General features: G+C 43.9%; 1 protein-coding gene across 11 annotated transcripts in view; it reads left to right on the forward strand.

The window, feature by feature from the left end:
* The window catches only part of AFF2 (AF4/FMR2 family member 2), a 455,939-nt gene that overhangs the window by 429,537 nt on the left and 12,630 nt on the right, over positions 1-13,772 (forward strand). For all 11 annotated transcript variants that reach the window (XM_023249262.2, XM_023249264.2, XM_023249266.2 and 8 more), the window contains 4 exons: positions 1,230-1,452; positions 6,128-6,423; positions 6,959-7,022; positions 10,152-10,288. In XM_023249262.2, the coding sequence (XP_023105030.2) occupies positions 1,230-1,452; positions 6,128-6,423; positions 6,959-7,022; positions 10,152-10,288 (720 nt within the window). The remainder of the gene's footprint in view (positions 1-1,229; positions 1,453-6,127; positions 6,424-6,958; positions 7,023-10,151; positions 10,289-13,772) is intronic.

The following is a 13,772-nucleotide window of genomic DNA, read 5'->3' on the forward strand; positions in this document are numbered from 1 at the left end:
ATTGATGTAATGGCAGAAGCAGTTATGTTTTTAGAACTGTTGCTGCTTGACAAAAATTGACATAGGGCCACATTTATGAAACAAAAGATGGAAGAGATGGCAAATATTATTACAGTTGGCAAATGTGGGCGACACAGTGGAAGTGGAATGAGCAGACGGCGTTGACTGCTACCGTTGCAGGAAATCAAACCACTTGAATGCTTGTTCATCTTTGATTTGTTGCCTTGAGATATTGTAAATCTATATTTCTAGACACTGACTGAAATTGACCAAGAGGAAAACATAAATTCTCGTTGACTTAATTTGCTATTGAAAATTGTAGTCAATAATCATGGAAAGTAAGTGGCTGCACAGTGCAATATTAGTTGCCTAAGAAAAGATTAAAATTCAAGTAATCTTCATTGATTAGGCTAAGACAGTAACTAAAATGAAAATCCATGACCCAATTACCATGTTAAGCAGCTAGCATAAGGTTTTAGTTGTTCTGTTTTATTTGAAGTCTCTGTCTATTTGATGGTGCCCATTTAATGGGCAGATAAATCAGTCTGAAAGCACAGGAGTACTTCTAGAACTACAGATGTCTTGTGGAGATATGACAAAATAGTTTTCAAATGGGTTCTGGAAAGTGGAGCACATCAGAACTCTCCAGCGTAACAGCTTAAGGTCAGGGGCTTCTTACGCCTCAGAATGGGCACAGAACATTGTGAACGTACAGTGTGCAACGTGTCCCAAAAGTATTTAGCGTGTTATTGATAGCTAAGTAATGTAAAAGCATGCTGTTTCTTAAGAAGATATCCCCCCACTAATTGTTTATTGTACCATTCATTGTGTGATTATGCAGTTAAGTCCTGGGGCAAAATAAGTAGGAACCATCCTAAAAAATGACGGGATTAAAGTCTGCATTGGATTTTCCATAAAAATCTAATTAAGAGGAATCTTGAAAGGTTGCAAATATCACACTGTAGCACCCTCCATTAGACATTTACATTTTTCATGGAGTTCTGCTTCAAAGACATGTGTTTATTCTTGGATACATACATTTGCATTTATTTATAGTTATATCTCTCTATAGATATCTATGTCTATGTGCATTTTTATATATATACTCTTCACCATAGGCAAAAGACCATCAACTAAAATATCACTTAAGTCGAAAGTACCAGCAGCATGGGAAAAGCCACAATAGAGAGACAAAACTTTATGACGCCCTGTACTTTTTGTTTACACAGGAACAATTCATCCAGGAGAGCAAATAGAAGGAAAGAAGAAAAGCTGTTTCCTCCACCACTTTCCCCACTGCCAGAGGACCCTCCACACCGTAGAAACATCAGCGGCACCAACGGTCCCTTTGGTCAAGACAAAAACATCCCTGTGATTGGACAGATCACCTCTACCAAACCTAAGAGGAGTGAAGGCAAATTCTGTGCTACTTTCAAAGGGATATCCGTAAATGTAAGCATCTTGGAAGAAATATTAGAATCATCAGGTAGAAACAAGTTGACCCAGCTTATCTAACTGGACGCGACCATGGGGGGATGGGCGGAAGAGGCAGAAGATACAAGTGCGTGTGTGCAGAAACACGCAAACTCTCCGTTATTCCAGATCTTGGTTATTCTAATGTAGGATGAATTTTTCATTCCAGTCTTACTTAACCAAACAGATTATTATGCAGAGACTCGGGGCCTTGGATATCCTTTGGTCCAATGCTTTCATGTCTTGGCAGTGGGAAGCTTCCAAAATACTGATCACAGCATCTGGCACGGGGTAGGCACCGATCATTTAGTGAACACGTGGATGGGGTGGGATTGCCCAAGGTCACTGAACTGGGGCTGGAACCCTCAGTTACATCTTCCCACCACCCAGCTTAGCATGGGTGAATTATGCTTAAAATAGTGGCTGTAAAGGATGGAATTTAAAAGATGAATCTGTTGCTAAAAATCACACAATTGTGGTTCTAAGCCCAGCCAAAGGATTATCCAGCCCTTTGGATTTTCTGCACGGCTGCTCCATTAGCATAGAAAATTGAGACTCTGTATCACTTTTCACATCCGCCCAGTCTTTCCGTCTGTCTCAGGTATAGGTACCTGAAGCACAGAAGCCACAAACAGTAGTGTCATCAGTGAATATTAACGACCAATGCATCTGCTTTTCCATGTATGTGCAGATGTAGCGTCCATATGCATCTAGTCTCCTTTCAGTGTAATATAAAAACGTAGTTACGTGAAAATCAGTGAGCTTTCGAATGTCTTGATGCCAACCTGGTGGACGCTGAACCAGAAGTGCCCGTTTACCACTCCCACAAAAAGCCATGAGGCCTCTGAGCTTGAAGGACCCCGACATAGAGTCCTCCGTCATCTGAGATGGCTGGCATGGCATATGTATCTGGGCAAATATCTTCGCCGGTATAGAGAAATTGTTGTTATAAAATAGTCCTTTTCCATATGAAATTTGCATGTGTGCACACACACCAACGTAATATTTATATTCACATTTAAAACTGCTGACTTTGTTAGAAATAAGCCATCTAGTCTCAACAATAATTATACTATCCTATTTTTCACACCTTATGTAGGCAGCTGTCTTTGTACAGGGCCTGGTATATCGGCACAAAGAATCAGGTGCTTAATACAGTTGTGGTTATGATAATGGTACCGCTCACAAGAATCTGCAAAGTCATTTCTACAAGAACTAAAAGCAGCTAGGGAAACCTGATAAGTATGGTTACTTCTTCACCTAGAAATGGATTGTCCTTCTTAAGAAAATCACTGGAGTGTCCCATGATAGTCTCCCATGACTGACCACCCATTGCCTCTTCTTTGGCCATTCGTTCGCTTTGTGAATGGCTTCAAAGCCAGAATACTAGTATATTTTTGCCCTAGCCTAAGAGTTAAGATACTTGGTTCGTAGTGCTAAAACTGCAGTGGGTTTTCTGTGGCCTTGGGCAAATTATGAAACCTCTAGAGTCCATAAAGTGAGTGCATTTGACTAGATGATCTATAGGGCTTCTTCCAGCTCCCAACGTGTTTTCAGTTTTGTGCTCTCTGCGTCCCCTGTATTCCACATTTGCATGAAGACTTATTTATTGAGTCAGTGGATGGCTGAGCATGGACAGAGGACATGTTTATGTAACTTACATGATCATGGCTGAATGAAGCCATTTCCAGTCCAATGTGCCAGGACTGACATCAACGCCATGTGTGCAGTTGGATGTGGTGCTTCAGAGTTCTTGTCACATATCTTGGCCGTAGAGATGAGTGGGACCGTCTTGGGCTGACTCCACTGTTTGGTCTGGGCCATCTGGCTTTGGCAGTAGAAACATGGAGTTGGCTTAGGAGTTTTAGAAGGCTCCGATTTTTTTATGTGTTTGGGTTGAATAAAATCCATGATGATTTGTCAACTATTTTCTCCCTATCCATCATAACAATTTTTAGATGTGTAGCTCTCATTAAATTCATCTCAGCAAGCTCTTGGCGGTAAGAATTTTTGATAATTAGAAGATCCTGGATCAAGTGGAAAAGATACACTTCCATGGACATAAGAAATGTTCACATTTGGCTTCTATTTTTAATTTTTTAATTTTTTTTATTATTTTTGAGAGAGACGGAGAGAGGGGGAGAGAGAGAGAGAGAGGTAGAGAGAGAGGGAGGTAGAGGATCCAAAGCAGGCTCTGAGCTAACAGCAGCGAGCCTGACGCGTGGCTCGAACTCATGAACCATGAGATCGTAACCTGAGCTGAAGTTGGACGCTTAACAGACAGAGCCACCCAGGCGTACTGGCTTATATTTTTAAGGTGACCTTTCGCCTTTTGACTAAGGCAGGTATGCATTCATGCACTCAGCAAATTACTGGGAGCACAAGGCTGTGGGGCAGGGGGTATGGGGTACGGTAGCCATGTCATAAATCAGAGATGGCTCCAGTGTTCAGAGAGCTCTCAGTGTAAGGGAAGCAATGAAACATGTGCTCAAAGAGCTAGAATATAAAATGGCTGTGGTGATTGGTGTCATAGAGAAGGGATTGAGACAGACTTCGGATCTCTAAAGGGACCAAGGAGGATTAAAGCACTTCTGGCTGTAGACAGAAGGTGGTTTTCTTGGAGGAGAAGGCATTTGTTGAGCTGCACCTTTATAGATGAGTACGGTTTAGAAATAAAGGGAAGCGGATAAAGAAAAGTGATCTGTCCATACAATGGAATATTATTCAGCCTTTAAAGGGAAGGAAATTCTGACGCATGCTACAACAGGGATGAGCCTTGAGGATGTTATGCTAGGTGAAATAAGCCAGTCATGTGTTTTACCACAATTTTTTAAAATTAAAAAGTAAATTATCATAAGGCAAAAAAAAAAAAAAGCAACAAAGGGGAGGTTCTTTCAACTATAAGACTACACAGGAACCAAAGCAGGACAGTGAAGAAAGTGAGATGTGTTCAGTCTGGCGGAAGTTCCATGGTAATGAGTAGTGGGAGATAGAGTGAAAAGCTGAAGCCAGATCTGGGAGGACCTTACATGCCAGCAAAGGAGCTCAGCCTTGGGTTTGCATTTGGATGCGAGGCAGTGAAATGCATTGGAGCTTTGCGTAAGGAGGGCAGGCTGGCCGGCAGCAGATTGAGAGTGGATTGGGGAGGCTAGCGGGGGTCCAACCAGGAGGCTGATGGTCTCGGTCAGAAGCCACGAGGACCTGCACTTTGAGGCTTCAGAGGAGGGAGGGACAGACTTGGGAAACACTGGGGAGATGGAATGAATAGGACTTTGGAATTGATTGGATAAGGGCAATGAAGAGGAAGAAATTAAAGATGAGATACAGCTGTGAAATTCATTTTATTCTGAAGCTCTTTGCAAAAGAGTTTTAGGAACATTGTCATTTTTTGAAAGGAAAGAATTTACAGAACTCTGGTATATAAAGCTGATTGAGCAGAGCAGCTCAGATGGAAGGCAAGGTCGGGAGACACTGGTTCCAGTGTTCCTACCCCAGGGATGACCACAGTGCCCTTACTGACATGGAGAAATCCAACCTTGGTGACACGGAAGACCATCTGCATTAATGGAAAGAGGGGACTGCTTTGGTTATCAAATTGGTTTCAGAGCACTTTGAGGTACTAATGTGCCATCTTGGTGGTAATGATCCAGAGGTGATCACTGCAGGTCTAGAGCTCCAGAGAGAAGGTAAGATCGAGGTTTCCATTTGGCAGTAATCTGCATGTTGTCAAATCTGTGCCAATGCATACACGATTGGCAAATCCTGCCAAGGTCAAGGAAGCAGAGATCTGAGGAATGAACCTTGGTAGATACCAATCTTAGGGAGATACCAACTCAGAAGAGCAGAAGGAGGAAGAGGTCCCATGGCAAAGCATGGCCAGAAATAGAACAGTCAGGATCATCCCACCATTGCCAGGTGGGGAGGGCGGAGTCTACCGTGTGAACAAGGCACGTGGTCTCATGACACATACTGTCACAGGATTATAAATCTTTTCACCTACTTTCTTCATCTGGATCCCCGTCTTTTTGTGGGCAATGACAGTTCAGAGTGAAACCCAGAAGTCTCTTACCCATTTGGTTTTTGATCTGGTCGAGCTGTTACCATCCCGGAGGCCCTCAGGTGACATAGACACAGACATCAGTCAAGACCTCAGTGAACAAAAGGGCAGCTTCAGCCCTGGTCCCAGGCTACAAGGCCTGGTATGCTGGTATTTGCTGCACTGAATTTGGTATTTTGCAGAGTGACTAAGGTACCTTATTTACCCTAGTGAAAGTTCTGGGCTGTTCTCTTATCAAAAGTATACATATCAGGTCCACCTCTCTCTCTGTCTCGCTGTCTCTCTGTTTGTCTCTCTCTCTCTCTTGCTCAGTTCTCTCTCTCCTTGCTCATCTATCTTTCTTTCCCTCCCTTCCCCCTTCCTTCTATCCCCACCCACCTCTCCTACCAGACTTGCCAATGGCTGTGTTCATGGGGTAATGGGGCTTACGTAATGACAGCGCCTGACTAGCTCTGGGTTGGTGTCGTCACAGAGAAGAAGCTGGTGATATACCAGGGTCACGTATTTATCCTGCAGCTGTACGCATTGTTTTCTTTTCTCTTGCCTTGTTTCCTAATGTGCTTGACATTCAAAGTATGTCTTCGTCTTTTTTCCCAGGATGGAGACACTCCAAAAAAGACCACGTCTGCCACCGTCACGGTCACCAACACTGCTATTGCCACTGCCACTGTCACTGCTACTGCCATTGTCACTGCCACTGTCACGGCCACTGCGACCGCCACTGCCACAGCCACTACCACAACCACTACCACAACCATTTCCACCATCACATCTACCATCACTACTGGCCTCATGGACAGCAGTCACCTGGAAATGGCGTCCTGGGCGGCCCTGCCCCTTCTGTCCAGCAGCACCACCAACGTCCGGAGACCCAAGCTCACTTTTGACGACTCGTATGTTGTCCCCCAGTTATCATGGACACGGTGGGGCGGGGGGTGGAGGCTTTACGGCTTTTCTAGCACCTTCCACGTGTCACCCAAAGTAAGACCTCGGCAGTAGCTCCTCCTCCCCACGCACAGCTCTGTCCCCACCAAGAAATGTCTTTGGCCCATTTTAATCATGGGGCTCTGTTACCGTTTCCAAAGACAGGTGCTTAATTCTAGGTTGCTTTGTCCCCCTTTCTTATCCGCGTCCTCAGATGGAACAGTGTGTCAACGGCAGCCAGGTTCGTTTGGGTCTGTGGAATGTTCAGACCGTGGAATGGCTAGGTTAGAGGGGCAGTTATTTATCCTAATGCTCCATTACACACTTCACGTTCCACTTCTGGGGATATTTCCAGGCTGGTTGTCATACGAGGGAGGGCATTCACCTGCCGTTTTGAGGGCGTTGTATTGGAATGGATTTATAGCGAAATAATCTGTGATTCTTCTGGCTGTCGGCAGAAAGATGAAACGTTGGTTGCTGAAAGAGCTCGTTTCGTTTGTTTAGGGTTCACAATGCTGATTATTACATGCAAGAGGCTAAGAAGCTAAAGCACAAAGCTGACGCACTGGTAGGTTTTGTTCCTCTCGTCGCTTTCCTCCCACTAAGGTGTTATGCTCTGAAGGGGAACCAAGAAGGCACTTTACATACGAGTCAGAGTTCCTCGCTGCTCTGACACAGGGAGACTGGGGCTGGTCGATTCCTCACAGCATAGTTCCCAAGTCCTTGAGAGAGTGTTGCCCTGCCATCATCCATGTTCTTGCTCTTCCTCCCTTTGCCCTAACTTCAGGAGCTAAATGGCATACGCTATTGCTATCTTTCAAGTGAATTTTCAAATGACTTTTGAAACTGCCCTGGAGAAAGTGGGAACCCCCACTGGTCCCAATAAATCAGGACCGGTGTGGCAGAGAGGTTATAGAAAGCTGGTGAAGTGGCCTCAAAAATGGGCTTTGGGAAACCCGGGTGTGTAGAAAAACCTCCGCCCTGTGCTGCATCGATCACATGTTTCCAGAGTGAGGCGTACAGCCAGGCGAGGACCCTACACAGAGAAGGGAACTTCTGTCATCTGGGTTTCTGAGGACGCATGGCCCCACTGCCTCCAGGGGTCTTGGCCACCTAGATCAACCATGAGCTCAGCATGTTGAGTTGTTCTGACTGCGCCTCCCCACAGGGGGTGTCAACCACGTGTTACAATTCTTTGGGGGCCTTTAAAACAAACATGATGCCCAAGCCATACCCCAGACAAATGGAATCAGAAGTTCTGAGACTGGGACCCTGGTATGGGCATTAACACTCTCCACTGTCCTAGAGAAGGCTCTCCGTGGTATCCTCCACCATGGCATTGGGTCCACCCAGGACTTAGAGGACCCGCGGTGTTAGGCCCTGGCAGGGCTGTGACTTGTGTCAACACCAGCTGCATCTGACGCTTCCCTATTTTCTGTCAGTTCCCCACCATGGTCCAAATTGCTCAGGTATTGCCTACAGCTAACCTTTCTGTGGGGTGAACCGTCCTTTGAAAACTATTGTCCTCTGCTCCTGCAAATGAAAAAGACAAAGCAGGCTCGGGTCCAGCTCCACCAGAGATGCTGGGGAGACGGTGCCTGTGACCATTGTATGGGGGGCCGGTGATATGGAAGGTGTGTCCTCAACTCCGCAGCAGCACAGAAGTGCTCTGGGGTCGACCCTGTCAAAATCAGGGCAAGGGAGCACATAAACGTCTCTTGACAAGCTGGTCCGTGGGCTCAGGAAGAGTGGGATGTGCAGAGGAGACCATGTGGGTGAGATTTAAAAGAACTGAGAAGCATCACAGCCACAGAGATACATACGTGTGATTAAGAACTAATACTCTGTACCTTCCACTGTCGTCTTTATGTGTACCCCCAAAATCACTCTTGGTCTAAGCCATTTAGAAAATGCATTTTCATTTGTGGGGATTTCATCCCCCACAAGGGGGCAAAAACCAGTTTTGGGGGGTAAAGTAAAAAAGTCAGACGTTGCAATGGTGTGTGACCTGCCCCCCCCCAGGCCACAGTACATAAAGAGATAATGAATATATTTTTGGCATTGGAATTTCAGTGGAGCTGTGTGAAAAAAATATCTGAAATAGCTCCCTCAGTAGCCAGAGGTGAGGTAGTAATGATGGAAAAAAGGTGGAGAAACACTCATCTAGAGGAAGATATCTTTGCTAGGCTTATATCTGTGTCAGGGCTAGAAGCCCCTCTGTAGTTCAAGCCCCTCGTTTCATGGATGGGGAAACTGAGGCCCAGGAAGGGGGCGCGACCTGGCCACTGATTGGCACTATGGCCATGTAATTTTCCATCTGGACTTCAGTTTCTTGTCTTGGAAAAAAAGAGAGGTTTGGGCTAGGAGATCTTTAAGCAGCCTTGCAGCTATGGGTTTGTGAATGAAAAGTCACTTTGAAAACTCAGGATGTAAAGATTAATTTCCCCATGGGAGAGTCAGTTGGAGCTGGATTACCTAAGGAAATAATGTTGTAAGGCAAGAGAAGAAGGAGATAGTTTGCATATACACACACAGGTTTTCATCAAATCACTTTGAATTTGGTTGAAACCAGTATTTTCCCACAATAGCTTACAGTAAGGAAACCACAGAATTCCTGCGGTATGTAAAAGCCGAAGAACATTTGTTATAGAGTCATTTACAACAAGCGATTGTACTTAATCCTTTGCTAGAGACAGCCTCTCTGCCATTTTGAGAATTGAAACCTTGACAGTCGCAAGAAAATTTTTGATAAAAGGTATACAAGAAAATTAAAATAACTAAGTCTGCATTATACTGGTTCTTTTCCATAAAATTCCGTATTAGTGGAATTCTTACATGCCGCTATCAAAAATTGAAAACATTAAACACTGTTATAAAATACTCACTATAAAAGTGTCATATATAATATTCATTACACATAAAAAAGAAATCAGTATGTCTAAGTCAGTTTAATCATGACCATTATCAGGGCTAAAACCTTTTGCAATAAAATTTTACTAAACTAAAATATTTAGTAGTGCTATATTTTTTGGCTTTTTGACACGCTATTTCAGACCATCATTTACAATGAAAGTGATGTGATTATTGTCAACAGTCGCACTGAAGCCTCACATTTGTCATGACAATAGCGTCAATTTGTTACCCTTCTCCTGGGGTGGGAGTCGACGTGCTCCCAAAGAGTTCCAAGCACAGACTGTACGTGGACTTGGTCCAGGAGCCTTACCAAAAGCAGAGTTCATTGCAAGGTCTGTCCATAGGACCCTGCAATGACCAGGCTAGTCCATTCACTGCATAGAAACTAGCCAAGGCAGTGATTTGCATGCCGGGCCACTAAAAAATACTGACGACAACAGTACCACAAATATATGATAACACCACCACGACACGCGCGCCACCTTGGCCGCCTTTTCTCTTCTAAACCAGCGCCAGTGTCATGACAATAGAACCTTAAATCAGCTGCGTCATTGTCGATACAAAGTCACACATCGACTCCCCTTTCCGTCGCGGGGCCTGTCCTGTGCCTTGGGGAATGTGTGGCAGTCTCTCCGGCCTCGTGCTCATGACCAGAAATATCTCTGGACGTTGCCAAATGTTCCCGGGGGTGGGGGGTGGAAAATTGCCCCAGGTTGAGATCCACTCCTTTATAAGAGGGAGAAGAGAGGCAATATCGTGTTCACGAGCAATCTTCCCGTTTCAGTTTGAGAAATTTGGCAAAGCCGTGAATTACGCCGACGCAGCCCTGTCGTTCACCGAATGCGGCAACGCGATGGAGCGCGACCCTCTGGAAGCCAAGTCTCCGTACACCATGTACTCTGAGACCGTGGAGCTCCTCAGGTTCATGGCCTTTCCAAAGCCATCTTCCTAAGCTCGTCTCCCTCATAATTAGAATTCCGCTATGTTTTCCAAAAATATCATTTCCTCCTCCTAATGGTTTGTCCCGTGCGTCTTCTTCTTAGAAGCCATCATAATTAGTTCTTACCATTTGATTAACGTCATGGAAAATTTATAGTTGATGGACACTGCCTTGATAAATGACCCCCTTCAGAGGTTATAATGTGAGTGTTATAATTTGCAACATTCATAAAATTAAAATGAAAACGTGGTGGGTGGAAGTGAAGTGTGATAATTTTACCATTTGGCATTGACACTTGCCTTTCCAAAGCACAATTCAAGAAAGGTGGCACTATCGGGACTCCTGTTATAAACCATGTTTTCTAAGTATTTCTGCCTCAGTTATTAAAAAGGGGCCATGATTACAGGCGCCTGGGTGGCTCAGTCGGTTAAACGTCCATCTTAGGTCAGGTCGTGATTTCACGGTTTGTGAGTTCGAGCCCCTGCGTCAGGCTCTGTGCTGGCAGCTCAGAGCCTGGAGCCTGTTTCGGATTCTGTGTCTCCCTCTCTCTCTGCCCCTCCCCTGCTCACGCTCTGTCTCTCTCTCAAGAATAAAATAAACATTTTAAAAAATTGTAAAAAGGAGGGGCCGCAGAGTTGACATTTAAGGCCACAGGTGCACAGTAAACTTCCCATGTGTCTGGAATTTCAGGGAAACAGACAAGGTGGTAGCAGGGGGAGGGCCTCTTGTTGGTCTCTCTGGAGGAGAATTTGTGGGTAATCAGAAAAATTCCTGGAAGAAGGAGAAAGAAAAGAAAGGCCCATCGTGGTATTTTCCGGTAACCTGCAGATATTTGTAAAATAATTTAATCCACTTCTGAATAGTGGGAAAGCACCATCATTTGCTGGATGGAGTAAATAATTGCTTTTGAGATTGAGTGAGCCGTTCTTTACCTGATAGGTCCTTATTTCCGGGTCACCTCTGGCTCCATTAATTGATTATGCTGGGCCTAGTTTTTACTATGTTGCATGTGTCTGCATAAACGGTTACAAATCTGAGGCCCTTGTAATTAAACCTTCAGACAAGGTTTAGCATGGACACGTTTAGCATGCATATTTTCCCAGAAAAGCACTCCAAAAGATCAAAAGAGTGTGGACTATTCTAAAGAAAAAAAAAAAAAAAACTATGCTTGCATAGAATCAGATGATTAAGTTAAAGCCACAAAAGTAAGGAGATTATGAGGACAGCAGCCTCACCTTGCCAGGCCAGGCAGCCACCTTCCAATTTTCTGTGTTCAGAGAAGCATGTGAAGTATCTCTCGGACTTACTTTATGCTCTGTGAAAGCCACCACTGCCATTCTGTAGCTTTATAAGGGGAAATTGATTTCTCAGTGTATTCGAGGCTGCCAGTGATTTTCCAAGATGCACAAGATGAAAATTCTCGCAAAACTTATAAGGATTAAAAATTGACGGGCAGGGCGCTGGGGTGGCTCAGTCAGTTAAGCTTCTGACTCTTGGTTTCATCTCAGGTCGTGATCTCACGGTTCATGAGTTCAAGCCCTGCATCGGACTCTGTGCTGACAGCGGAGTCTGCTTGGGATTCTCTCTCTCTCCCTGTCTCTGCCCATCCCCCACTTGTGCACATTCTCTCTCTCTCTCTCTCTCTCTCTCTCTCTCTCTCTCTCTCCCCCCCCCCCCAAAATAAATAAACAAACATAAAAAAAATTGAGGGCAGGACACCTGGGTGGCTCAGTTGGTTAAGCGTCTGACTCTTGATCTTGGCTCAGGTTGCGATCTCAAGGGTTTGTGAGATCAATCCCCGCATCAGCCTCTGTACTGACTGCACAGAGCCTGCTTGGGATTCTCTCTCTGTCTGTCTGTCTCTCCCTCTCTCTCTCTCTCTCTCTCTCTGTGTTCCTCCCCCCATCTCAAAATAAATAAATTTTAAAAAAATTGAGGGGCAATATTAGTGAAGAAACATGGAGAAAATTCATGTTCTCTATCCTTCCAAAAATGCAGACTTTAAAAAAGGCACTTTTTAAATTAACAAGAAAATATAAAAATGCTAATACCTAGTGTTAACACACACACACACACACACACACACACACACACACACACACTAATGGTGACCTAGGCCTCTCCTTTGCTGGAAACCTCTACAAATGAGCGTTTATACCTTTTCAGCCAGTAATTCAACTTCTGGAAATTTGAATTTCCTGTACTGAAGGAAATAATTGCAAGAGTAGAGCAAGTTATCCGTATGGTTTTCAGTTTGGCATATATTATAGTACACAATTAGAAGCAAACCAAATAATCAATCACAGAAGAGTAAGTAATTACACTGTAGTACACTCAACAGAATTCTTTGCAGCCATTGAATTGCAGCAATGACGGGGACTATGTAGCTGCATGAAAATGTTTATAATACAATGTTAAGGTAAAAACGAGCTGCACAATTATATACACACAACATTGCTGACCATGAAAAGCATGTTTCTGCTTGTGGACTAACCTGGAAGGGAAATGAGATCATAGCTGCAGTAGGGTGAAATTATGGGTGTTTTCTATCTCGCTCTATTTTTCTTTCTAACTCATTTTCTTTTAGGAAAAAAAAAAACATGCTGTCTTAAAAATATAAAAGCAGAACATATCTTGTTCTTGGTAAAAATGCAATGTGAATCTTTGAGTAATATTTATTTCCATTAGAAAACACATCTTTTTCCATAATTATGTAGCAAAAAATATTTTTTTCCAAGCACAGCTGTTGTTGTCTTCTCATTATGTGATAGTTTGTTCCCCCCAGGAGTATATCTCAGTAGAACCTGGTGAAAGTCAATGGAGAATGTATGCATGTTTTTTGTTTTTTAAGTTTATTCATTTATTTTGGGCAGGGGGTGTGAGTGCCTGAGTGGGGGAGGGACAGAGAGAGGGAGAGAGAGAGAGAATCCCAAGCAGGCTCCATGCTGTCAGCATGGAGCCCAACATGGGACTGGAACTCACAAACCATGACATCATGACCTGAGCTGAAACCAAGAGTCAGACAGATGCTTAACTGACTAAGCCACCCAGGCGCCCCTGAACATTTAGTTTAAAGTCAATATTTTTAGAGTTTATTTTTGAGTGAATTGTAGATTCCTGTGCAGTTGTGAGAAACGATACCATAAGTTCCTGTGGCCCCACTCTCCCGTTTCCCCCAACGCCGATAAAATCCATGGACTTTGTTCAGATCACCCCAGTTTTACATGCACCTCTTTGTGTGCCCTCTCTCTACGTGGACAGTTTTTATATTTTCTGTAAAGCATGTGTGTGTCTAATTGTTTTTTTTTTTTTTGAGAGAGAGAGAGAGAGAGAAATTTCAGTTGAGAATAAAATGGGCTAAAGCAACTAGGTCTTTGAAAGTAGTTGCAATTATGGAGAGACTGTAATATGAACATAGTTTTTAGTAGCATAATATTGTGTTGCAGAGATTTTTATTACTCTCTC

The sequence above is a fragment of the Felis catus genome, chromosome X, assembly GCF_018350175.1.
Source record: "Felis catus isolate Fca126 chromosome X, F.catus_Fca126_mat1.0, whole genome shotgun sequence".
NCBI lineage: Eukaryota > Metazoa > Chordata > Mammalia > Carnivora > Felidae > Felis > Felis catus.